At 45.4% G+C, this 27,798-nt stretch overlaps 1 protein-coding gene across 3 annotated transcripts in view; it reads right to left on the bottom strand.

Annotated features, from left to right (window-relative positions):
* Positions 1-9,151: 9,151 nt before the first annotated feature.
* The window catches only part of GLP2R (glucagon like peptide 2 receptor), a 68,377-nt gene continuing 49,730 nt past the window's right edge, over positions 9,152-27,798 (bottom strand). For all 3 annotated transcript variants that reach the window (XM_001113520.5, XM_077970359.1, XM_077970357.1), the window contains 3 exons: positions 19,443-19,581; positions 12,221-12,262; positions 9,152-10,868 (listed from right to left, as the gene is read on the bottom strand). In XM_001113520.5, the coding sequence (XP_001113520.3) occupies positions 10,533-10,868; positions 12,221-12,262; positions 19,443-19,581 (517 nt within the window). In that variant the 3' untranslated portion in view covers positions 9,152-10,532. The remainder of the gene's footprint in view (positions 10,869-12,220; positions 12,263-19,442; positions 19,582-27,798) is intronic.

The raw sequence follows: 27,798 nt of genomic DNA, 5'->3' as shown, positions 1-27,798 counted from the left end.
CCACACCTCAAAGACAAGGTTGTGTTGCGATGGCAGCCCTAGGCTGGGCTGCTCTGGTGCCGAATGAGCCTGACGCAGTCCTGCTCTCGTGGAGCTCATGGTCCAGAGGGGGCAATGGAGCTGGAAGGAGGCCGTGACCAGTGGCCCAGGTTACCATGGAAACGTGCAGAGCAGCAGGGGAGGACACAGTGGAAGGGGCTGACTGGTTAGGGGGGATCAGGGACCACATCCCTGACGAAGGGAGATTTACATTCAGACCCACTGCACACAAGATGGGGGACGGGGTGGGGAAGTCTCAAACAGAAGGCGACCGACACAGAGCCGCTGAGGCACGACCGACCATCTCAAGTTCCAGGAGAAGGTCAGGGTGGCTGGAGGGTAGAAGGAGGAAGGAGAGCAAAGTGTGAGCTGAGCCTAAAAGGTAGGTGGGGACTGGACCATGCAAAGCCCTCCCTGCAGCCCGTGGTAAGCACTTGGGGGCTCACCATGGGGGCGGCAGTGCCACTGTGGAGTTGGAAGTAGGAGGGTTTTACGTTTGTAAGAGAAGTCCCCAGCAGGCTAAGATAAGTCAGAGGGGAGCGATTGGGGGCTCCTTAGGGGCAGGGAGCCTGATGAATAAGCTTTTGCAGCCACCCAGATGGCCTGGGCCAGGGGAAAGGCAATGGGATGGAGAGGACCAGACCCAATAAAGATACATTTAGGAGGTAGCATCCACCTGGCTGGCTGAGCGGTGGGGAGGAGGGAGGGCAGTAATGGCAGCCAGGTCTGTAGCTGGGGCAGTGGGTGAATAGCAATGCCATCTATGGAGATGAGAAATTCAGGGAGCCTTTGAGGTTTCAGGGAACAATGACGAGTTCAGCTTCAATATAGTAAGAGGTGAAGGCAGAGCCGCAGATGGCCCTAAAGCCCCTTGTTTTAAAGACAAGAAAAAGGAGTCCCAGTGACAGGAAGGAGCTTGCCCAGGGGCGGCCAGCTGAGGTTCTGAGGTCAGGTCAGGGCTACCCACCAGCTCTCCACTGCCTCCCTCAAAGCTCCAGGGCCTGGGATACCCAGGAACTCCATCAGTGGGTTCTCCAAGATCCCTGGGTTTGTTGCTTTGAAGGTCCATTTATTCTCCAGCCTCAAGTTCCAAGATGAGGTCAGAAAAATGCATGGATGCCCTGGATTCTTGACTGACCTGTCTGCAACCTCTCAAAGCTGGGGAGTCTCCAGTTGCTGGTGTTGTGGTGATGCCTCCAGACCCCACTTTAGCCACAGAAATGACACAATCACCACTGCCAGAGAGCACTCCTCTGTGTGGAGAGCAAACATGAGAATAAACTTATGAGCCGTGCGCCATGCTAGACTCTGCCGTCATTATTTCATTGATGGAGATGATGTTGTCTCCATAGTACGGATGACGATACTGAGGCCAGGAAGTGTGAGTAGGAGTTGGTACTTAAACTGCAGTCCTTTTGATTACACCAGGTTTCTCCAATAGTTTTGACCTGGACACAGCAGGATAGAGAACTCTAGGATAGCACAGTGTCAGAGCTGGAAAGGGGAGGGAGGCTACAAGGCACGAGCCCAGAGGTTCCGGGAGGAGAAGGATTATTATTAGAATCATCTGCCCAAGACACTTCTCCCATGTAGACATAGTGGGCTATATATAGGAGTTTGTTCAGTGGGAGATAAAGGACCCTGTGGGTCCAGTCCAGAGTGTTCCAGGAATATAACCAAAGGGCTCAATGTCTTACTCCAATACTGTCCGCCACACTCCATGAATAAATCTGGTTGCTTGGAGGATGAGGCTGGGGCTTCTCACTTCTCTCTGAGGTCAGGCTATCATTGTCACTTGAGTCTAAAAGGACAGACACTGCATAATCAGGTCCTTGCTGGTTTGTGGTTCAATGAGAGACATAAAGAGGGCCCTAGAGCTTCCGGTGGCCAGTGGAGAACCAAAGAGTGAAAACCTAATTAGCACCTCTGTTTTTTAGCTTAGGGCAGAAGGACCACTTGGGCTGGGATTCTGTACAGCTCTGTGACACTCTGTGGGAAATAAAGCATGAAGTTTAACTTGGCTGAAGGGAAGAGGAGGTGGAGATAGTGATGAGCTATGTCATCAAGACTCTTCCAGATGCAAAAGGTAGATGACCTGGCACAAATTGAAATTGATTGGCTCTTATAACTGAAATTCTAGGAGTAGGGCTAGCTTCAGGTCTGGCTTAATCCAGGGGCTCCAACGATGTCTCAGGTTCATTTCTCCCTCTCCTGGTTCTGCTTTCTGCTGCCACCACCATTCTCAGATAGGTTCTTCTCATGCTGGCAGGATGGTCACCGGCAGATCCAGGTTGCCTTCTTCATGGTTCCAATTTCAGCAGAAAAGAGAAAATGCTTTTTCTTGAGTCCCAGCCAAAGTGTTAGGATTGCTTCTCACTGTTTCTGGTTAGTTATATGCCCAGCCTGACTCAACATCTGATGCCAGAAGGATGTGCTGCTCTGCCCGGCCAGCAGATTTTTATGCCCGTCCTTGAACTGAGGATAGAGTCAGGACAACTCAAGTTCCATGGACGGAGAGTAGGAGATGAGTGGTTTTTCCAAAAGGAAAATTGGGTTACTATAAGGAGGGCAGATTCTAAAAATAGATATCTACTATAGAGACCTTGGGGAAGTCATTTCCTGTCTCTAGATCCCTGACTCCTCAAATACATGTAAATTCAAGGGCAGAAATGGGTCTCATTAAGAACAATAATCCAAACTGCCCCAGTTTCTGTTGCCACCTGCCCACATAAGATCCCAGACCCTTGTGCAGTGCCTCCAGGGCATTTTTAGCATCTCCAGGAGGTGTCCCGCACAGATTCACCAATACGTCCCTTAGTGCCAGGTGCCATTGCTGCCCCCAAGTACCATGTTCTTAATCACAGGTGAGGCCACAGTGCTCCTAATGTGCCCAAGCTGTGTGCTGATCTGCTGAGGAACCTTCTAGGTTAGCATCTATCAGAACAGCCCAATGGGAAGTAGCATGTGTCACAGAAACAGCTTTTGTCATTGCCTCCTGGAAACAGCTCTTCTAGCTTTTGTCTGGAGCTTCTCTTCTCTCACCAGGCTCAGACTCTGATCATGGAGCCAGGTGGGGTCAGCCAGCATGCTGTGTCCACCTCTATCCCCATTTCTGTCCCTTAATGGTCATATAAACTCATCAGACAAGCCCAGATATGTCTGTGTCTCAGGCTGTCAGGCTCCAGCTGGGATGACCACCCCTTAAAAAAACCATAAAACTGGGCCAACCACACCTACATTGCCTATCACTTAAGAGTTGTGAGAGTCAGTTGAGTCTGTGCTTGTGGAAGAATTTCTGAGCTCTAAATGCTACATGGGAGAAAGGCTCAGTTTATTTGGACTTCAGCAAGGTATTATCACTTTCCAAAGAAGGGTTCACCTCCTTCCCCTCTGCCTCAGCCAATATTCTCAACCTTGGTCCCATATTAAAGTCACTCAGGTGGCGTTGACGCCAAAGCACGGGCAGTGAAAGAAAAAATAGATACATTGAACTTCATCAAAACTTAAAACTTTTCTACCTAAAAGAGCACTATCAAGAGAGCGAAAAGACAATGCACAGAATGAGAGAAAATATTTGCAAATAATATATCTGATAAGGTATCAATATCCAGAATGCATAAAGAATTCCTACAACTCAACAACAAAAACCAAACAATCCAATTGAAAAATGGGCTAAGGGCCGGGCGCGGTGGCTCAAGCCTGTAATCCCAGCACTGTGGGAGGCCGAGGCGGGTGGATCACGAGGTCAGGAGATCGAGACTATCCTGGCTAACACGGTGAAACCCCGTCTCTACTAAAAATACAAAAAAAAAAAACTAGCCGGGCGTGGTGGCGGGCGCCTGTAGTCTCAGCTACTCGGGAGGCTGAGGCGGGAGAATGGCATGAACCCGGGAGGCGGAGCTTGCAGTGAGCCGAGATCACGCCACTGCACTCCAGCCTGGGAGACACAGCAAGACTCCGTCTCAAAAAAAAAAAAAAAAAGAAAAATGGGCTAAGAATTGAATAGACATTTTTCTAAACAAGACTTACAAAGAACTAACCAGCAAGGCACATAAAAAGATGCTCAACATCATTAGTCTTTCCAGAAACGCAAATCAAAACCACAATGAGATACCATTTCACAGCCATTAGGAATGGTTTTCATTAAAAAAATGGAAAATAAATGTCGGCAAGGCCATGGAGCATTTGGAACCCTCATGCATTGCTGGTGGAAATATAAAATGGCACAGCTGTTGGGGAAAATATAGAATCACCATATGATTCAGCAGTTCCACTTGTAGGTATACTCAAATTTTAAAAGCAGAAACTAGATGTTTAAACATCCCTACCAATAGCAGCATTATTCACAAGAGCCAAAACATGGAAACAATCCAAGTGTCCATCAATGGATGAACAGATAGACAAAATGTGGTATGCATGGAATATTATTCAGCATTAAAAAAAGGAAATTCTGACACACACTACAAGGTGGATGATCCTTGAGGGCATTATGGTGAGTGAAATAAGCCGATCACAAAAGGATACATACTATACAGTTCCACTTATATCTGCTGTATCTAGAATAAGCAAATTCACAGAGACAGAACGTAGAAGTTGCCAGGGGCTTGGGGAGGGAAGAATGGGAGGCTATTTTTTAATGGATATAGAGTTCAGGAAGATGAAAGAGTCCTGGAGATGGATGGTGGTGATGGCTGCACAACAGTAAGAATGTACTTCATGCCACTGAACTGTATACTTAATAATGGCTGGCTGGGCATGGTGGCTCACGCCTGTAATCCCAGCACTTTGGGAGGCCAAGGCGGGTGGATCACCTTAGGTCAGGAGTTCAAGACCAGCCTGACCAATATGGTGAAACCCCGTCTCTACTAAAAATACAAAAATTAGCTGGGAATGGTGGCGTGCGCCTGTAGTGCCAGCTACTCGGGAGGCTGAAACAGAAGAATTGCCTGAACCTGGGAGGTGGAGGTTGCAATGAGCCCGAGATCATGCCACTGCACGCCAGCCTGGCAACAGAGCAAGACTCCGTCTCAAAAAACAAAAAGAAAAAAAAATGGCGACAATGGTTACTTTTATGTTACAAATATTTTGCCACAATTTTAAAAAGATCACTCAGGAACTTATAAAAATCCCAATGCCCAGGCCTATTAAGACCATTTCAATCAGAATCTCTGGGGTCAGACCCTGTCATTGGCCTTTTTAAAAAGCTTCCCAGGGGACTGGGCGTGGTGGCTTATGCTTGTAATCCCAGCACTTTGGGAGGCCAAGGCAGGTCAGGAGTTCAAGACCAACCTGGCCAACATGGTGAAACCCCATCTCTACTAAAAATAAAAATAAAAAATTAGCCAGGCATGGTGGCTCATGCTTGTAGTCCCAGTCACTGGGGAGGCTGAGGCATGAGAATTGCTTGAACCCAGGAGGCAGGGGTTGCGGTGAGCAGAGATCACACCACTGCACTCCAGCCTCAGAAACAGAGTGAGACTCAGTCTCAAATAAATAAATAAACATAAATAAAAATAAATAAAAAGCTTCCCAAGGAATTGTAATGCCAGGATTGAGAACCACGAGACTAGGTCTTCAAAGCAGCACGCACGCTGAGCGACCAAGGGAGTGGTCTATAAAAGGAGAGACACTCTCCTTCCACTCTGACCTTTGCTTCTGGTCCCGGCGCCTCTGTCCACTCTTCCGGTCTCTAAGACCAAATTTAAGATATTGGAGCACTCAGATCCCCGGCTAAACACCACAGCCCTTCTCCTCACTTCTGGCCAGGAATAGTGCATCACATTCTTCACAGGTGGGAGAGATCGTCAGCTCCAGTGAGAAACAAATGTAAAAGAATCAACAAAATGCAAATCAAATTAAATACACTTGTTTTAATCATTAGCAGAACAAGAGCAAGCAGTTACGTGTTGATCACCCCATTTGCAGAGTGAGGGGTGGAGGCAGTATTTATAATTGCTTTGAGAAAAAGTTTCTCCTCTTAGTGGTAAGGTCCTGGATCACTTACTCCTAGCAGCATCTGAGGCTCCCGAGAGCCATTTCTGTGCCGTCTCATTCCAGGAATGTGTGTGGAGCACCTGCTCTGAACCGGCACTGTGCTGGGTACTTGCTGGGAATACGAGATGACCCCAGCTTTCTAGGAGCTAATTGGCTGATGAGCCGAGGCAGGGACATTTGCAGACAGGAGAAAAATAGACATCGATTTTCATGAATGAGCTATGGATAATCTGGACACCAAAAAACAAACCTTTGCTTCATTACTTGCCTGATGCCTTTGCCTCCATCCCCATCCTAAAATCGGGGCTGGACTATGAGTGACACAAGTGGGGCTCCCACTTCAAGTGCAAAATTTAAGGGGGTTCCAAAAGTCCCCATAGTCAATATAAATAATATTTTAATGCAATTGTTTAAAAATAAAAATTCACATTAGGCTGGGCATGGTGGCTCACACCTGTAATCCCAGCACTTTGGGAGGCCGAGGCAGGCAGATCACGAGGTCAGGAGATGGAGACCATCCTGGCTAACATGGTGAAACTCCATGTCTACTAAAAATACAAAAAATTAGCCGGGCGTGGTGGCGGGAGCCTGTAGTCCCAGCTACTCGGGAGGCTGAGGCAGGAGAATGGCGTGAACCCGGGAGGCGGAGCTGGCAGTGAGTTGAGATTGCGCCATTGCACTCCAGCCTGGGTGACAGAGCGAGACTCCGTCTCAAAAAAAAAAAAAAAAAAAAAAAAAAAAAAAAAAAAAAAAACCGGCCCTGATAGACATTTGAAAGTCAGGACCAGAGCCTGCACTTGCAGGAGCTGGGCCTCTCCTGCTTCACCCTTATCCTGTCCCTGGTTCCAATCAAATTTCATTTCTATAAATGGCTCATGGGTTGTAGTTTGTTAATTTTTTTTAGAATATTGCATTAAAATATGATTTATTTTTATCATTTACTTTGAGTTTTGTAGAGATGAGTGCCTTGATTATTTCACCCTAGTCCCAGCCCTGTAGCAAAGTATCCTTGAAAACAGAGTTGCCAGTGAAAGACAAGACGCATGATTAAATTCCAATCTCAGATAAAATATGCCCATGGGGTATTCAGTTAGGAAAAGAAGAAGTCAAATTGTCCCTGTTTGCAGAAGACATGATTGTATATTTAGAAAACCCCATTGTCTCAGCCCAAAATCTCCTTAAGCTGATAAGAAACTTCAGCAAAGTCTCAGGATACAAAATTAATGTGCAAAAATCACAAGCATTCTTATACACCAGTAACAGACAAACAGAGAGCCAAATCATGAATGAACTTCCATTCACTATTGCTTCAAAGAGAACAAAATACCTAGGAATCCAACTTACAAGGGATGTAAAGGACCTCCTTCAAGGAGAACTACAAACTCAGTGAAATAAAAGAGGACACAAACAAATGGAAGAACATACCATGCTCATGGATAGGAAGAATCAATATCGTGAAAATGGCCATACTGCCCAAGGTTATTTATAGATTCAATGCCATCCCCATCAAGCTACCAATGAGTTTCTTCACAGAATTGGAAAAAACTGCTTTAAAGTTCATATGGAACCAAAAAAGAGCCCGCATTGCCAAGACAATCCTAAGTCAAAAGAACAAAGCTGGAGGCATCACGCTACCTGATTTCAAACTATACTACAAGGCTACAGTAACCAAAACAGCATGGTACTGGTACCAAAACAGAGATCTAGACCAATGGAACAGAACAGAGTCCTCAGAAATAATACCACACATCTACAGCCATCTGATCTTTGACAAACCTGAGAAAAATAAGAAATGGGGAAAGGATTCCCTATTTAATAAATGGTGCTGGGAAAATTGGCTAGCCATAAGTAGAAAGCTGAAACTGGATCCTTTCCTTACTCCTTATACAAAAATTAATTCAAGATGGATTAGAGACTTAAATGTTAGACCTAATACCATAAAAACCCTAGAAGAAAACCTAGGTAATACCATTCAGGACATAGGCATGGGCAAGGACTTCATGTCTAAAACACCAAAAGCAACGGCAACAAAAGCCAAAATTGACAAATGGGATCTAATTAAACTAAAGAGCTTCTGCACAGCAAAAGAAACTACCATCAGAGTGAACAGGCAACCTACAGAATGGGAGAAAATTTTTGCAATCTACTCATCTGACAAAGGGCTAATATCCAGAACCTACAAAGAACTCAAACAAATTACGAGAAAAAAACAAACAACCCCATCAAAAAGTGGGCAAAGAATATGAACAGACAGTTCTCAAAAAAAAGACATGCATACAGCCAACAGACACATGAAAAAATGCTCATCATCACTGGCCATCAGAGAAATGCAAATCAAAACCACAATGAGATACCATCTCACACCAGTTAGAATGGCAATCATTAAAAAGTCAGGAAACAACAGGTACTGGAGAGGATGTGGAGAAATAGGAACACTGTTACACTGTTGGTGGGATTGTAAACTAGTTCAACCATTATGGAAAACAGTATGGCGATTCCTCAAGGATCTAGAACTAGAAGTACCATATGACCCAGCCATCCCATTACTGGGTATATAGCCAAGGGATTATAAATCATGCTGCTATAAAGACACATGCACACGTATGTTTATCGCAGCACTATTCACAATAGCAAAGACTTGGAATCAACCCAAATGTCCATCAGTGACAGACTGGATTAAGAAAATATGGCACATATACACCATGGAATACTATGCAGCCATAAAAAAGGATGACTTTGTGTCCTTTGTAGGGACATGGACGCAGCTGGAAACCATCATTCTCAGCAAACTATCACAAGAACAGAAAACCAAACACTGCATGTTCTCACTCATAGGTGGGAACTGAACAATGAGATCACTTGGACTCGGGAAGGGGAACATCATACACCGGGGCCTATCATGGGGAAGAGGGAGGGGGGAGGGATTGCATTGGGAGTTATACCTGATGTAAATGACGAGTTGATGGGTGCTGACGAGTTGACGGGTGCAGCACGCCAACATGGCACAAGTATACATATGTAACAAACCTGCACGTTATGCACATGTACCCTAGAACTTAAAGTACAATAAAAAAAATTTTTAAAAATGCCCATGGGATATACTTATACAAGAAGACGATTTGTCTGAAATTCAAATTTAATTGAGTATCATGTTTTTGTTTGCTAAATATGGCAGCCCTGCTTGAGGAGTATCATACTGACGCCCCCAAAGATAAGGTGGTATTTAGTCCCATAGCAACATACCCCGCCCACGTACACATGCATTTTACATACCATGAAAGCGACACTCCTGTGCGTTAACACACTGTTTCCAAAAGATGTCCCTCCCTTGATCTTCCTACAGTCTCTTGCCTTATACTTTCAGTCACTGAGCCTGACCCCAACTGCCTGGGCCCTCCTCAGCCTCCATGGGTCACAGTAGGCAGGAAAGGTACCACAGGCTGGTGGATGTGAAGTCCTAGATCTCTCAGTGCCGCCCTGGGCATGTCCAGATGCAGCCAGAGTCCTATTGCTTTACCTGGACCCTCCTGCTTTCAGCATTTATTCCCACTGGGCAAACAGAATTCTGATCAGCAGGGACTCTGGCCATGGAGAGTTATAGGTCAACCTCCTGGGACAACAGGTGTGACCATCAATGCATCAATGGCAAACCAAAAATGGTGGGGGCGTTCCTTGCCCCAGGAGGATGGTAGTGTAAATCAGGCTAGTAGATGCCAACCTCAGAAAGGTAGATAGAGCCAGAAAGGAGAGGAATGGACCAAAGATGACATTCAGAGGGTCCCCAGGCAAGAGAGAGGCAAAACTCAATAGGAGAGGAAGAGCAGAGAGGAGCGGCACTCCGGCGGGTGACATGGGGTTACACACTGTCCAGGGAGGGCAGGCACACCCCAGCTGAGCTGGGAGAGCAGAACGTCTCTTGCATCCTGCCACGGCCACGTGGGGGTGCTTCTAGCTCCCTCCCACCCTGTCCAGTGTTTGCCAAGGGTGGGCTTGCAGCAGAATTACCTGGGATGCTTATTCAACAGCTCCAATTCCTGGCCATTGTCCCAGGCTCACTGTCTTAGAATCTTAGCCACAAGTCTAGGATTCTGCATTTTAAAAGCTTCCTAGGAAGGTTCTCATGCACCCTAAACCCAACCTCAGATGGAAAGCATGCACCCTGAGGGGTAAAGGAAGAGATACTGGCTGGCTTCTATGTAACAGGAGACCTCTCTTCATGGTGGCACTTCATTGGCTTGAATGTAGAGCCTGGTTCTAGGGTCTGGTGGGCATTCTGGAACACACTCGTGGGGGTTATTGAGCCGGCAGAGGCTGTGAGCATGACACACAGCCTCTTTCATACAGAGCTTGAAGAACCTTGTGATAGCCTTCACATCAAAGTGGCATGGCGAATGGAACGAGAATGAGTCCGTGCCCAGCAACGTGTGTCCGCTTTGCTTCCTCTTCTTGGGCCCTCTCGAGAGTCCCTGGCAGCAGAGCCAGCGTGGTGGAACTCCACCCTAGATCTCACTCTCTTCCAGAATCTCCTCCATGGTGTTGGCCATGGTGACATCCCCCTCGCTGCACTCAGACAGGCTGCTGCCCCGGGGCCAGCGTGCATGGTCCTGTTGGGGCCGGGAGCCCAGCTCCCCCAGACCTCGCATGGCTAGGTGTAGGAACCGCCCACTGTTAAGCGAGGGCTGCAGCGTCCGAAGCTTCTCAGCGCCATCTCCTTCCGAGAGCTTCTTGGGACATTTTCCCAGGAACCGGAAGTTCTTCCCCAGGACACAGGCTCCGCAGCCTGCATGGCGGGCTAGCAGGAAGCGGACCCAGTATTTCCGCAGCTCAGCCTTCACCTGCCGGGTAAGACAAGGGAGAGGTTACCGTCTTGGAGTCATTTAGCCATGTGTCCATTTAGCAAATATTAATTGAGAAGCTACTCTGTGCCACCCTTGGGAAATTTACCTTGTAACTGGGGGAGACAAGGAGAAACAAAGATACAGACATATATCAGGTGGTAATGACACTGAGAGAGTATTAAGCAGGACAACGTGGTAAAGAAACAAAACCTTAAGATGTGGTGTTCAGGAAAGGACTCTGCCAGGGTGGCATGTGAGCTGAAACCTGCTTGACGGGTAAGGAGCCCCCTGCGTGAAGATACAGAAGCAGCAGCGGTGAACAAAACAGAAGATGGTTTTGCTGTCAAGAAGCTTACATTCTAGTAGGAGGAGATAGAAATAAATATTTACACTTGTAGTAGGGCAAGAGGAGGTTGAAAGGGGACTGGAAACTCTACCAACTCCTAAAGACAGGAGACAACACTGGCCTCTGCCCCTCCCACTATCAAACCTTTTCCCAGGGAAGCAGAGAGCTGGTTGGGCTATGCAATAATATGAATAACTAAAAGTAGTAATAGGCCAGGCTCCATGGCTCACGCCTGTCATCCCAGCACTGTGGAAGGCTGAAGTGAGTGGATTACTTGAGGTCAGGAGTTCGAGACCAGCCTGTCCAACAAGGCGAAACCCCATCTCTACTAAAAATATAAAAGTTAGCTGAGCATGGTGGTGGGCACCTGTAATCCCAGCTACTCAGGAAGCTGAGGCATGAGAATTGCTAGAATCTGGGAGGCAGAGGTTGCAGTGAGCAGGTATCATGCCACTACATTCCAGCCTGGGCAACAGAGTGAGACTCTGTCTCCAAAAAAAAAAAAAAAAAACTATTTTTTTTTAAATGTAATCATAGTTTCTAGGTGTTGAGCATTTACTATGTGCTCAGCATACCCAGGACAAGACTACAAAGCAGGGATGATTGTTACTTCCATGTTACTGATCAGGAAAGTGAGGCTAAACAAAGTGCAGCAACCCAGCTAACTCACAGAGCTCCTAAGGGTGAACCAAGACGTGAATCCAGATTTTTGGACTCCGAGGTTCAAGCTTGTTTCCTGTGTCACACTTGAATATTCCTTGCATCTCAGCAGGGCCAGTGCTGGGGTCTGAACTCCTTTATACTCATCCGACACCTTTTTTTCCATTTGTCTAAGCTGCCCCCTGCTCTCTCTACTGGAAGCTCACAATACAAATTTGTCCCCACACAAGCTGGTCACTGCACGTTCCCCCAGAGCACCATCACATCCACAGCAACCTCCAGAGGTGGCAGGATTGCAGCCCCAGCCTCACACGCAACCAGGATGGCAACGTGGAAATCATACCTCTCCACTGGCAAAACCATACTGCAAGGCCACCAGGAACCCCTGAAACGAAAGGAGCACACGGCATAAAATTTGACGCCAGAGATGTGTCTGAGAGTTACTGGCAACACCCAAAGCCCTGCACAGGTCATAGGAGTCCCCAGAAAAGGCGTGCAACTGCATTGCATGCAATAACTGGAATTAGTCATACTGGTTATGTTAACTTGGATTTCCATGGCAACTGCTCTTACTTTGACAGTCAGCGCCATCCCCACCCCCGCTGCACCCACATATCACCCTAGGTGTTTGCTTAGGTGTTCACAGGTGCACATGGATCAATGATGATTAAACGCCCAAGACTTTGTGTCATTCATTCAATTATACAAATATTGGGCAAGGTCACTGTTGCCCCCCTACTCGCTCATAGTGGGCACTGGTTAATGTTTGTTTGTTTGTTTGTGACTAGGTTGGAGTGCAGTGGCATGATCTCGCCTCACTGCAACCTCTGCCTCCCGAGTTCAAGCAATTTTCCTGCCTCAGCCTCCCGAGTAGCTGGGATTACAGGCACATGCCACCACGCCCGGCTAAATTTTTGTATTTTTAGTAGAGACAGGATTTCGCCATATTGGGCAGGCTGGTCTTGAACTCCTGACCTCAGGTGACCCACCTGCTTTGGCCTCCCAAAGTGCAGGGATTATAGTCATGAGCCACTGCACCTGGTTTTTTTTTTTTTTTTTTTTTTGCCTGACTTGCATTCTTTCCTTTCAGTCCCTGACCCTCCCTACTCTCTGAGCTTCTGGCAGCGTTGTCAGTCATGTGGTTCCCATGTTCCAGGATGACCATCGCCACAATACTCAGCCCAAATGGGCTGGAATCAAAGGTGCTCCAGTTAATGCTTGCTTCCGTTGTCTTTCTCAGCCTCCTACATATCCTGATTCGTCAGTCATTGTGATTACTTACATATCCTGGCTGTCCCTAACTGAAGTGAGGGTCTGTGGCATTTAGGCAGTGTGTCTGATATATTGGAGCTGGATGTGTGCACATGGCCCAAGTACTTGCATGTTTATAGAAAGACTCTTATAAAACGCCAGAACTCACAAGGAAAGGATGCATTTCCAACTACAGGGTGAAGGTCCCAATGGCAGGCTGACTCCTCTTATATCTCTTGATGATAATGAAATGTGGCACTGGGGAAGGCTTTTCTGCTCTTCCTTATGTAAGCCTTGTTCAGCATGTCCCTTCTGGAGCCAGACCAGGATCTCCACATCGACAATCACGACATCAACCAAATGCTTGGATTCTGGCCATGAATGTGGAATTTCCCTTCTCTTACGCACCTAGATATTCCATGGCGATAGCTTCCATAGCAGGGGCATAGTGTTACCAGTTAACCATTTTCACACATGCAATCTGGTCAGAGGTTCACAGCTGCCCCCTGTGGTTGGCGGGACAGGTAATATTTGCCTCCAGGCACATGATATCGGAGGATCTGGCTTTCAGGGTGCCAGGATTCTCACAAACAAGTTGGCTAAAATAGGATTCCACATGACAAATTGTTTTTTCACTTCCTCGGGTGCTTGCTTCACAGTTTTAGGAACATCCTAGGGTCTGGTTCTCATTCTAGATTAAGCAAGTGTGAAGGGAGTGGGTTCCACAGAACACATGGCTCTTACTTCATATGTCACCGCTATTTGGCAGTCTCTCCAAAGCTCCACTGAGTGCAGGAGGCTGGTGGAACTCTCTAAGCAGTAGGCTCTTGGAAGAATAAGGGACCCTCCAGAGCAGCAAGAAAAGGAAGCTGTTAGGGCTGATGCCTGTTCTTGCCAATTTCCATGGTGGAGTCTCTAAAATGATCCACCAAATGGAGCTCTCCCAACATCTGATCACCCGTGCTCTTGCCTCTGCCTGGTGGAATGCAGGGAAGCATGGCAGGAGTATTCAGAAGGTGGGAGGTCTCCGCCCACACACAAGCCCTCTAAGTGTGTTTTCTGGCTCAGTCCTGGTACAAAACACCCTGCAGAGTCACTTTGATTCCTCACGTTCCTCAGCAGTGCAGGGCGATGAGCAGAGCGCTAGCTGGCTTCAGGAACAAATCTTCCATGCTGGTAGCTAGTCTCCAGAGATGGCCCCAATGGTTCCTCTTCTTTCTGTGGGCTCAGGCTGCTCTTCACATCAAAAAGTGGACCAAGTTTTCTCGGCCCTTGAATCTGGGATGACCTTGTGACTCCTTTTACTGATACAATGTCATAAAAGTGACATTCTGGGACTTCTATGCCTATGTCTTAAGAGGGCTGGAGGTTTCTCCTTCCTCCGTCTTAGAACATTTGCTCTTAGGATGCCCTGAGAGTCCAGCCGCCATGCTATGAGATATCCAGGATACATGGAGATGACACATGGAGGAGAACTGAGGCCCCCTGAGCTATACAGTCTTAGCTGAGGTCCTGTTCAACAGCTAGCATCAATGTCTAGTCATGTGAATGAATCATCTTGGATGTGCCACCCCAATTGGGCCTTCAGACATTTGCAGCCCCAGACAAAAATTACATGTATCAAAAGAACAATTTACCCTGAGCCCAAGCAGCCCAGTCTACTGAATCATTAAAAATATTAAAATGGGGCCAGGTGTGGTGGCTCATGCCTGTAATCCCAGTACTTTGGGAAGCTGAGGTGGGTGAATCACCTAAGGTTGGGAATTCGAGACCAGCCTGACCAACATGGAGAAACCCCATCTCTACTAAAAACACACACAAAAAAATTAGCTGGTCGTGGTGGCTCATGCCTGTAATCCCAACTACTCGGGAGGCTGAGGCAGGAGAATGGCTTGAACCCAGGAGGCGGAGGTTGGGGTGAGCCAAGATTGCACCACTGCACTCCAGCCTGGGCAACAAGAGCAAAACTCCATCTCAAAATGATGATAATAATAACGGTTACTGTTTTAAGCCATAAAGTTTTGGTGTGGTTTATTACACAGAATCAGATGACCAACACATCCTCCCAAGGCAGAAGAGTCTGATAGGCTCAGATTCTTTCTCAGAAATCTGCCTCACATAGCTCCATAAAAATAACTGGTCTTTACCTGGCCTTGGGTGAGTGGGATCAGGCGATCAAGGGCTCACATTGCCCGACCGTACCCTCAGGAGAAAAAAGTCCACCAAATATTACGACATAACAGCTGCAGAGTTTTTTTTTCCCCTCTAATTTAGGATTACCTTTTAAAGAAGATTACGGCCAAGGAACACAAAAACCCCAAATTACTAAACCTTATCTTTTGAAATTCCCCAAACGACTGAAATAAATTAAACATGTTTTCATAATGGAAAAAAAATTGCTTATGGATCCTCTGTCTTGATTCGAAGCCACAAAGAATTCAACTGCAACGGGAGGGAAAAACATACTGTCCGACTGCTCATACCACACTTCAGGCTCTGGCTCCTTGGCCTTTGGTGAACATGCGGTGGGTGGACACGTTTTCTCTGCTCTGTGTACAAAATCTCAGCACTTCACCCTGTCTGGTATATTGCTCCAATATATCACACAGCACTTGACCTTTAAGACTGGTATAGGGAACTCGGTGTCTCCTGGTTCTAATCTTCACAAGGTCCCTGAGAGGCACTATGAATAGTGGTTACAGTCAGGGACTCAACCTCTGAATAAAAACCTCATGTCTGATACATGTCAGCATGTGAAAGTCCCCTGAGCCTCAGTTCTTTCATCTTTAAAATAGGTATAGTAATTTATCCTTCACAGGGATATTATGCGAATCCCATGAGGCTGAAAGTGTTTCATGTTAAATAGATAGTTTCCAGTGTACCATTTTAATTCCTTTGCTAGTATTTTAAATACATTTTTAAGGTTATTTTCTTGTTTATTCCAGGGATTACAACATGCATCTTAACACAATCTATTTCATATTAACACTAACCTAATCCTGGTAACATATAGAAATGTTCTCCTATATATCTCCATTTACTCATTCTTCTCTTGTGATATTCTTGTCATATATATTAGATCTTTGTATGTTATAAACCCAATAATGCAACTTATAGTTATTATTTTATACAATCTTGTATTTTTAAAATCAATTATGAGAAAAAAATCTACATATAGCTTTTCAGATTTACCTATGTATCTACCTTTTCCACTGTTTTTTATTTCTTCATGTGGATTTGAGTTGCTGTCTCTTGTGATTCCCTGCTAGCATGAAGTACTTCCTTTGATATTTCTTGAAAGGGGTGTTTGCCAATAATGATTTCTCTCAGTCTTTGTTTTTATGATAATGTCTTTAAAAAAATTTTTTTATTATACTTTAAGTTCTAGGGTACATGTGCACAACATGCAGGTTTGTTACATATGTATACATGTGCCATGTTGGTGTGCTGCACCCATTAACTCGTCATTTACATTAGGAATATCTCCTAATGCTATCCCTCCCCACTTCCCCACCCCACAACAGGCCCCCATGTGTGATGTTCCCCTTCCTGTGTCCAAGTGTTCTCATTTTCACCTTTATCTTGAAACATACTTTTGCTGGATTTAGAATTCTTGATTGACAAATTTTTTCTTTCGGCATTCTGAATATTTTATACCTCTGGCTCCTGGCCTCCATTGTTCTGATGAGTAGTCAGCTGTTAATTGTATCATTGGTCCCTATACGTAATGAATCATTTTTCTCTTGTTGCTTTCAATATTTTCTCTTTATTTTTGGCTTTCAGCAGTTTGTAATGTTTCTAGGCATGAATCTCTTTGTTTTATGCTTTTTGGAGTCCATCGAGCTTCCTGGATGTGTAGATTAACATTTTTCTCCAAATTTGGGAAGTTTTCAGTCATTATTTATCCAAATATTTATTCTACCATTTCTATCTTTACTCTCCTTCTGGGACTCTCATATGTGTATGTTGGTATGCTTGATGGCATTCCATAGATCTCTGAAGCTCTATTATTTTTCTTCATTCTTTTTTCTTTCTGTTCCACAGACTGGATAACCTAATTGACCTGTCTTCAAGTTCATGGGTTATTTATACTGCAATCTTAAATCTAAGCTTTCCTAGTAAGATTTTCATATCAGTTATTGTAGTTTTCAACTTCAGAATTTCCATTTGGTTCTTATTTTATAATTGTTCTCTATTGAATTGAGATAATTGAATTCCTTTAATTATTTCAACAACTTTTTATTTAATTATTTGAACATGTTTATAATAGCTCCTTTGAAGTCTTTGTCTGCTAAGTCCAATATCTGGACATCCCCCACCCCACCCAGAAAGTTTCTAATGACTGCTTTTTTTTTTTTTGTCCTGAGTATGGGTCACACTTTTCTGTTTCTTTGCAGATCTCATATATTTTTGTACAAAACTGGAAGTTTTAGATAATATATTATAATAACTCAGGATTCTGATTCCCCAATTCCCATCCCTGGAGTGGTGGTGGTTATTTGTTTCGAAAATTGTCTGGACTGCTAGTTCTGTGGGATCTGTCTCTTCTGTGGTATATAGCCAGTGATGTCTATGCTCATTTAAAAATGTTTGGTATTTGTTTTTAAGTCTGGTCTTCTGATGCTGTTTACAATAACTTAATAATCAGCCAATGATTGATCAGAAGTTGTTTGCAAACACCTCAAGCCCATAAGGCTTCCGTACCCTTTGCCAACGGATCCATGTGTCACTTGGAGAACGCATTCAAAGTTCAGTTTAAAGCCTCCCTTGTCTTTTGCTTTCCACCAGACCCCCTCATGTTTCCTCTATGTGTGTGCAGAAACTCATCTTCAGCCAGAAGTGTGTGAATGTCCTTTCTGGTCCTTCTTGAGTGTGTATGCAACCTTATGCATGTACACAACCTTCCAGTCAACCTGAGAAATATATGGGGGCTCGTCAAGGCCCACTATGGCTGTCTCATTTCCCAAATCTTCCTGTTAAATTTCTGGCTAGCCCATCAGTATGTTTTTTCACCCCAGAGGGAATGATAACTTCAGGCTTTAACATTGACCTTCCCTGTTCCTTTGTCACCAAGATGACTACTGTATCTGGCAATGCCCAAGGATGGTCCCAAAATGGTTGCTATTGACAATTGTCCAATTTTATCATTGCTTTTTGAGGAAAAGATTTGCTAGAGCCTGTCTCCTTCATCCCAGAAGTCCTGTCCCCACACCAATATTTAAAGATGATTCATTTTCAAATTACTACTCTATGAAGACCCTGGCTGTGTCTGTGCTGTTAGCAGTAATCTGTGGCATTAGTGGCCTTCACTAATGAGCCACATCTCCCAGCCTTCATGCCTTTGTGCAGGGTCCTCCCCCTTCAATCTAGGCTGGGTCTGTGACTTGCTTTAAACGACAGAATGCAGAAGAAGCATCACTGTGCCAGTTCCAGGCATAGGCATTTAAAATGTCTGGCAGCTCCTGCTTTTATACTCTTGGGAGCCCTGAATTGCCCTATCCTGTGGAGAGACCACAAGCAGAAAACACATGGCATGTCTAAGGAATGTCATGGACACTGAGAAATGAGGCCTCAGAAATGTGACCCAAATAAAATTAGCCTCAGCTATTTGAGCCACCCAACTTAGGCACCAGTCATGTGAGTGAAGAAGGACATCTTGGTAGTTCCAGCCCCAGGAGGCATCACAGAAGCAGAAGTTAGTCACCTCTACTGGGTCCTGCCTAGATTCCTAACTCCTAGAATCATGAAAAATAATTTTAAAAAGATTGCCTTCTTAAGACACTAAGGAATAGATAATAATTTAAGCAATAGACTAGCAAGAGATTTCCAGGTAACAACCACAGTTAGCCTCTTGTTCCTCGTTTCAGCTCCCACACATCTGTCAAGGTTCAACAGCCTCCTGGTCTGAACTCATTAGTCCCTACCCAATTTGTGTTGCATTCTGTGTACATGTCACCTGAAGCACAGACAATGTTCACTTTGCACAATGCTCTGCAGAGAACCCAGCAAAAATAGGCACTTAATGAAAGGCTTCACATTGACATTCACAGTTAATATGATCATGAGTCACACCAACTATTACCACCCAGAAAAGAGACCGTTTCCCCCTTCTTAGTCACTGAATCATGCTGGCAGGATCAACGCAATACCTCCCCATCTGCATGCCCTTCTAATGCCAAGGGCCCTTACTGATAAAGGCTGCTGACGCTACAATTCTATTTTCATCCATGGGCTCCTTAATTCTGAGCCTGTTTGGGCCACATGCATTTTGTTTTCTCCAAAGTCAAGTCATATTGGTTCAGATTCCTACTTACATGAAAGGAGCTCAGTGTCAACTGAATGAAAAGTCGTATAAGTTTTGCAAATCCTTCGACTTGATCATCGGTGATGAAAGAGAAGAGGATCTCATGAACGCCCAATAAAGGAATGAGGACCAGTGTTGATTTTGCCAATCTGTAAATGACAACCAAATAGCAGTCATGAGGGCCACATGGGGAACAGGCAACATTTCCTGCGCTTCTGTGCCATGCCTTTGTTGCAGCTCTTACCATATCGATCATTGTTTCCCAGATGGTCTCCTTGGCTACAACATTTAATGCTTCAGGGCCATTGTGGTCTTGTTTACTGTTGTGTTCCTACACTTGATGCATGGCGGATGCTCAGAAAACATGAATTGAATGAATTCCCCCGGATATATTATCATATGTTTGCAACTCTTAATGTTTTGCCTGATGGACAGATTTCCATACAAGTGACTACCACCTTGGGACACTCCACCCCTACCAGGTTTGTTAAGTTTCCTATCGCCTGGCTAGCAGTTTCCTCTATCTTTCCTTACTCAGGACTTTCAACATCAGTATTTCCAGTATTACCATGAGAAGGGAGAGAAAACGAGTTGCCCAGGGTCACACAGACACTAAGCAGTAAACCTCAGGCTGGATGTGGGGCATCTGACCTTCAGTTCCGACCTGCAGACTCCTTTCTGGACTTTGCTATCAGCCCTCATGCTGCCCCTTAACCCTGGTGGTAGTGAGAGCTGCAGGAAATGAAAAACTGATCCTCCTCATAAAAAGTGCTGCGGGGAGGTTCGCTGTTGTATATAGTCTACACGAAAAAGACAAACATTCCTTGTGCCACCCACGTGTAAAGTGCACAGCTGGGGCCCAAATGCTGCATACTGGTGGTTCCCAAACGTGGCTAACTATTAAAATTCCTTACAGAGCTCTTAAAATATATACATATAGTTTCCTGGGCCTCAATGTCAACTTCCTGAATCCACACCTCTGGAGGTTGGGTCCTAGAAAATTAATTTTTTTTAAGAGACAGGGTCTCCCTGTGTCACCCACGCTGGAGTACAGTAGCACGATTCTAGCTCACTGCAGCCTTGAACTCCTGGGCTCAAGCAATCCTCCTGTTTCAGACTCCAGAGTTGCTGTGACTACAGGTGTGCACCACTGTGCACTTTTATATATATATAAATACATATGAAATATATTTATAAAATAAAAATTATTTTATTATTGTATTGAGATAGGGTCTTATACGTTGTTGCCCAGGCTGGTCTCAAACTCCTAGCCTCAAGTGATATACTACTTCTGCCTCAGTCTCCCGAAGTGTTGGGATTACAGGTGCAAACCACTGCACCTGGCCGGATGTGGACTTTTTAAGGAACTCCCCCATGGATCCTGAGAAGTAGATAGGTTTGGAAATAACTGCTCTTTTACTGTTGAGCTGCTTCTTAATTTAAAACTAACTACATTAGCAGAGATGACTCATATTCGGGGTACGAACAAAGCTACTGTCTTATCCACACTGGGAAAGAGGAGCGTAATTGTAATGATTTTTTTTTTTTCCCAGCTTAGGTCACTTCTTGTAAAGGGGCCAGACTAGGAGGAACTTCCCCTCAGATCCCGTGGAATTAAAGGAATAGAAAAACAGGGTGGCATTAGCAATTCATGGGGGAGTTTCTTAAGGAAGGATTAACTCTGTCCAAGAGCAAGAGCTTACTGTGAATCCTATGTCTGCAAGGGCCATTCAAATGCAACGTTATCAATGAAACAAGCAACCTCACCTTTGTGCCCCCAAAGGATCTAAAGCAGTGCAGGAGCCTCCAGGATGGAAGGACTCCACCTGGCCATGTGACTGTGTGAACCAGAGCCTTGACTGTCAGGAAACGCTGATGAGCAGAGAGATGGAATCATGGGCCTTAGCTATGTGGTTCTTTTGAGCTGAGCTCAGATCAACTCCCACTCCAACACCCACCCCTACAGAAGTCACTTCACTAGGCAACATTAATATGGTCCCCATGAGACAACATTTCAAGGGTTTTGTATTTCCAGGAGTATTTTTAAAGCCCTCTGGCCCAGAGGTTACAAAGTGGTGACCACGGATGGTAACTGACCTGCAGACAACTTTTGCTTAGGCCACGGAGCAATTTTTGTTATTGCAGTCATCTTTCAATAATATTTCTAGCAAAAGTGTCCACGTTTCTGGCTTCCTTTGAAAAATGGGGAGAGCTGGCAACACTGGGCTCAAATTCTTGCTTGGCAATCGTTGGTTACAGCCGGGCAATGTCTGTCCCTTTAGAGGGAGTCTGTGGCCTCCAGCCCCCACCCGGCTTGTACTACTCAATTGTGTTACTTGTTTGACCCTTGTAAGAGTCTGAATTTGTGACCCTTGCTCTGGGTGGTCTGGGTTTTTACGACACAGACTTCTATGCCTACAAGCAGACCTGTGTCTTATCATCAGCTTATTCTGATGCCATGTTGCAGTGTTATGGTTTTTTAAAATAAACTTTTAATTTTGGAATAATTTTAGATTTACAGAAAATTAGCAAAGGCAGTATAGAGAGTTCCTATGTCTCTTCACTCAGTTTCCCCTAATGTTAACATACTACATAACCGTGCCCATTTGTCAAAACTAAGAAACAAACACAGTACACTACTAGTAACTAAAGTTCGGAGTTTATGTGGATTTCCCACTACAGTCCTTTTCCTGTTCCCTGATCCCACATTTCGTTTAGTACGGAATGATCTGTAAAGAACAACAATTTTTTAATACAGTTTTGGGTCACTCACCCTTCTGGATGGAGACATGAAGGGATTATCTACCCTTCACCTTATTCTAACTTTTCCTTAGACAAAGTACTATTTGTGTCCCTGTCCAGAAGAAAATCCATAAATAGCAATAGTGGTTTACTCTTACAGACTGTGTTTATGCTCATTTTCATCCATAACCATTTGTTTATTTAAATGGTCCCATTTATTGCAATCATTTAACTATCCAACAAATATTTATTGAGCATATGCTTATGGCACATGAGTGAATATGGTGGGAAAGAAGGAGTTGTAGTTCAAGGCAGCAGGGTACAGGAAGAGTATCTGGGCCTGAGTTCAAATCTCAGTGTTGCCAATTATGAGTGCTATGACTGTAGGCAAATCATTTAACCTCTCTATCTATTAGTTTCCTCATCTGTAAAAGGAGGATTATAATAGTAATAGCATCTACCTGACAGGGCTGTCATAAGGATTAAACAAATAGCATATGGTAAACCCTCAGAATAAATGGTATCTGACACATGATCAATGATCAATACATTTTAGTTATTATTATTTTTAAAGAAGCCATCCCCGACCTTCAGTTGCTTATAATTTCAATATTTTTTATCAACTTTACTTGAATTTGTAACATTTTTATTCTTTGATTGCTGATGGGGTTCAGAACGTGGTACTTCAAAATATGGCACTTTGACATACTGAGCATTTTAAGCTGAAAGAATTTGAGAAAACTGCAGGAGCAGGAAGTCTCCGTCACCTCCCACCCTTCTCCCCTGAAACAGGTCATGAAACCTAGGAAGGATTTTCTGACCTTCTCCTGAAGCGGATCACAAGACCCTCATGTGAGAGGTGGAGGAAAGGAATGTCCCTATTTCTGAAGACACAGTGACACAAGAATCTGTACAAACAGGGCTTGTTAAATTTCCCCCAGTTTATGACCATTAGATGTCCTTTGTTCAATCATACTTCTCCCATGACTGTCCACTTTGCATCAAACCTAGCATAAAAATACGCACATTTGACCATTTCTTTGGGTCTTCCTTTCCCTATGAAGTCTCCTACGTCATATAAAACTTAAGAAATAAACTTGCATGCTTTTTCTCCTGTTAATTTGTCTTTGTCTAATTTTCAGACCCAGCCAGGGACCCTAAGAGGGTTGAGGAAAAGCTTTTGCTTCCTACCTTGCCTATCAGAAAGTCCTTTCAGAAAGAACTGGGGTTTAGCATGTTAAGAAATGCTTGTCGGGCCGGGTGCAGTGGCTCACACCTATAATCCCAGCACTTTGGGAGGCCGAGGTGGGCGAATCACCTGAGGTCGGGAGTTTGAGACCAGCCTGACCAACATGGAGAAACTCTGTCTCTACTAAAAATACAAAATTAGCCGGGCATGGTGGCGTATGTCTGTAATCCCAACTACTTCAGAGGCTGGGGCAGGAGGATCACTTGAACCTGGGAGACGGAGGCTGCACTGAGCCAAGATCGTGCCATTGCATTCCAGCATGGGCAACAAGAGTGAAACTCCATCTCAAAAAAAAGAAAAGAAAAGAAAAGAAAAGAAAAGAAAAGAAAAGAAAAGAAAAGAAAAGAAAAGAAAAGCTTCTCCTTTATAAATGAATCAAGAGCTCTGCCCAGGTGCATCCCATGGAGAGCTAAGGCCCTTTATTGAGGGGAAGAGAGCTGCCTCTGAGAACCACACCTCTGTGGGATCCTATCCTCTGTGGGAACCACAAAGAACAGAGAACTCCAGCCGAGCTGAGGGTCTGCTGAACTCTGTCCGCATTCCTAGGGCATTGCTTACCCTGTTTACAGCCCCAGAGTTCCTCCTTCACACTTGGCTCAGTTCTCTTTCTCCAAGCCAGACAGATGGACCATTTTTTTATTTCCTTTGCTTGATGGTGGAAGCCCAGGGACAAGGGCTAAGACTACAGAAGGTTCTCCAGCTCCTAGCAACTTGCCTCTTTGGCAGGGCCTAAACGTGTTTAATTTAAACTTTCCTAAAATAAAATCCTGGAGGGAGGCCAGATCAGGGTTACATTCTAAAAGTTCTCAAAATCTTCAAGAGTTGGAGGCAGCCTGTACCTACAAGAGTTTGGATAAAATATGCTGGGCCCTGTCACCCCCTCCTCCTTACCCCACCAGAAGTCTTTAAGGGAAAACAGACGTGGAAGGGGATGAGGAAGAGGAACGACTTTCTGACATGGAAGAGGGCGGTGTGAGCTGAGGAACTGAGGGGTGCCAATGCCCCGCTGGGGTTACAGTGAACAGCCCTCTCCCAGAACTTGAAAATGAGAATTAGCACTGCTTTCTAAAAGCACAAGATGCTGCAGGATTTGCCAGCCCAGGGAGTTAAATAAGGTGGTTTAGGTGTGTCCTGAGAGACTGGTCCCTGCCTTTTTGCTAATGAATAAGTATTAATCAACTCGATTGCACTCTACACAAAGAACAAGTAAACAGAAAGGTGGCCAACAAAAATGGCAGGGAAAGCACAGAGGGAGAACGTTCTCAGTACCTATCCCACCTTAGTCTGTGGAGGGCACACTGGATCTGGGGAATGAGCCTCCTTCCCAACAGGTAGGTGGCGCTGTGGGCAGGTGGTGATTTTTCAGGCTACCCTCAGGATCCTTCAACAGCAAGACTCTGCTTTGATGACGTGAGTACCAGTAATGTTCCGGTGACTCTCTGGATTCCTGAATCTTCTGGTGTTGCAATTAGGAAATTTTGGGAGGCGCATGGGCCCAAGAAAGGAACGCTCTACCCCTACCCCCACCTTCCACAGACATTAAAAATGAACAATGTTCTAGTTTATACACATTGGGAGATCAGCTGGGGTCCGTCAGCCTCCCAAAGTCTCAGCCACTCAGGAATATAGATGGATTCCCTGTACCATATCCAGGTGGTGGCAAACTCACCAAGGTGAGGCACTTCACCGTGGGAGGACTTTGGGTAGACATATACCCAGGTTCTTCTTCTTTATTATTATTATTATTACTAAAAAGGAAAAGGATCTCACTGTGTGGCTCAGGCTAGTCTAGACTCCCAGTCTCACAGGATCCCTTCCCCTGAGGCTCCCAAAGTGCTGGGATTACAGGCATGAGTCACTGCACCCAGTCCCAAGTTCTTCTTGAGCTTTTTCTTTGAATAAAGGCAGGGGAGAGGAAAAAAAGGAATTTCCAAACAGACTGCATATGTCAGGCAGGGTTATTCTTTCTCCCCACAAAGCAGTCACCCTGGATCATCGCTCAACCAGGAGGGTCTCCCCAGTATCTTGATTTACCCTTTCCCAGACCAATGGCTCCTGGTGGGTACACACCCTCCAGGGCCATGCCAGGCAATCTATTTGATATTGGAAGAAAATATTATAATAGAGGATAATAGGCGTTGTGTATATATCAATTTGTATCTATCCTCTTACATTTTCTGTTTTTTGGCCTATCTTATAATACATATATTAGCTCAGGCAACCACGCATATACATGAGGAGGGACATGCTCAGAATTTCTTTACTGACAGAGATGCGTGATCAGAAAAGTTTGAAAACCACTGCCTTGGATAACTCTAGAGGGGACCCTGGAAAAGAGAACACTGAGGCTACATGACGTCTGTAATGGCCCGACCAGAATATTCCATGTGTTCTTTCACTAGAACATCTGGCCCAGCAGTCCTCCACGCTGCCTGTGTATCAGAATCTCCTGGGAGACTCTGTAGCGGGGGCGTCCAACCTTTTGGCTTCCCTGGGCCACGTTGGAAGAAGAAGAGTTCTCCTGGGCCCCGTGTAAAATAAACTAACACTAACAATAGCTGATGAGCTAAAACAAAACAAAACAAAACAAACAAACAAAAACAAAAAAAATGCCATGCATAATTTTTGTGATATCCGCCACCACAGAAAAGCAAAAAAGTCCTTGCATTCTAAGGGTTCGACATGGCTGCTCTGTGAGGTTCTATCCCACACTTATGGAGCCATAACACCCAGTGGTAGGGCTCACAAGGCTGTACTTCTGGCCGACTCTCCGGGGATGCTAATGAGCAGCTACGACGAAAAACTATGTAGGGGTTGCTGTGGGTCCTGGGCATGGGGGAGGTACCAGTGGCCCATGGTAGGCTTTGGGGGCACAAAGCAGCAGGGTGTCAGCTCTGAGTCCCCTGGGGGTCAACTGCACCATTTCTGTCTCACGGAAACACTAGCCTCTGTCCAGTTTCTGGGGCACCCTGGTTTTCCTGGCACCTATTTATTGAGAGAACTCTTCCCTGAACACACCCAGCAGGGAGGACTAGAGCGGGCCTTGAAGCTCCACCCTCAAAGAGTGGTGAGAGAAGCTAAGCGTTTGGGAAGGGGGCCAAAGAGACTGCGTGGCCACTTGGAGCCTCGACTGGAGGCGCCAAGAGAGACAGCGTGGCTCCCTGGAGCCCAGGCCAGGCCAGTTCCCCAGGGCTATGGGTTTCTTGCAAAATGTTTGGACCAAAGCTCCAACTAGCAACTATAGTATGTCTGCCCATTATTGAGCCGGGTATGTTTATCCTTCTAGACCTCCTGGAGGGAGGGTAGAGTGGCCACCCATATTTATAACCACATCTACAGCCTACTTGAATCCTCAGAATAAGCAGGAGATGAGTATGCAGTGATACTCCCATTTTTACACACCAGAAAGCAGGCCAAAGGGGCCAAGGCACTTGCCTAAGGCCAGTAGGCAAGTCTAGGGTCATGGCCAGCTCCCTCCCTTCCACCTCCTGCTCCATGCCAACATCCTAGTCCTTAGCGAAGTAGAACGCATGCTCCTCAAATGCAGGGTCTACATCATGTCCACCATTTTTGTTTGTTTGTTTGTTTGCTTTTGAGATGGAGTTTTGCTCTTGTCGCCACCCAGGCCAGAGTACAATGGCACGATCTCGGCTTACTGCAACCTCCGCCTCCCAGATTCACACCACCACACCCAGCTAATTTTTGTATTTTTAGTAGAGACAGGGTTTTGCCACGTTGGCCAGGCTAGTCTCGAACTCCTGACCTCAGGTGATCTGCCCGCCTTGGCCTCCCAAAGTGCTGGGATTACAGGCGTGAGTCACCACGCCCAGCCTCGTGTCTACCTTTTATTCCAAGCACAGTACCAGGCACATTGTAGGCACCTATTAAATATTTGTCAGATAAAAGGAAAAACTCCCTTCCCAGCACCTGGGTCAGGCCTTATAAAGGGGCGAGAAACAGGGCTAGGGCCATCTTCACTCGTGCTCACCTCCTCTGGCCTCCTGTGTGGACTGGAATTCCTACTCTTAGAGCTAATCTGTGGGTTAAAACACTCCCATTCCAGAGCCCTGCTGAATGCCACATAGAAAGCAAAGAATAGGCCAGGTGCGGTGGCTTACACCTGTAATCCCAACACTTTGGGAGCCCAAGGCTGGTGGATCACGAGGTCAGGAGTTCGAAGTCAGCCTGGCCAACATGGTGAAACCCCATCTCTACTAAAAATACAGAAATTAGCCAGACGTGGTGGCAGGTGCCTGTAATCCCAGCTACTCAGGAGACTGAGACAGGAGAACGGCTTGAACCCGGGAGGCAGAGGTTGCAGTGAGCTGAGATTGCGTCACTGCACTCCAGCCTGGGTGACAAGAGCAAGACTCTG

Source organism: Macaca mulatta, chromosome 16 (genome assembly GCF_049350105.2).
Source record: "Macaca mulatta isolate MMU2019108-1 chromosome 16, T2T-MMU8v2.0, whole genome shotgun sequence".
Taxonomy (NCBI): domain Eukaryota; kingdom Metazoa; phylum Chordata; class Mammalia; order Primates; family Cercopithecidae; genus Macaca; species Macaca mulatta.
Note: the sequence above shows the minus strand (reverse complement) of the source record. Positions and strands in the feature narration are given on the sequence as shown.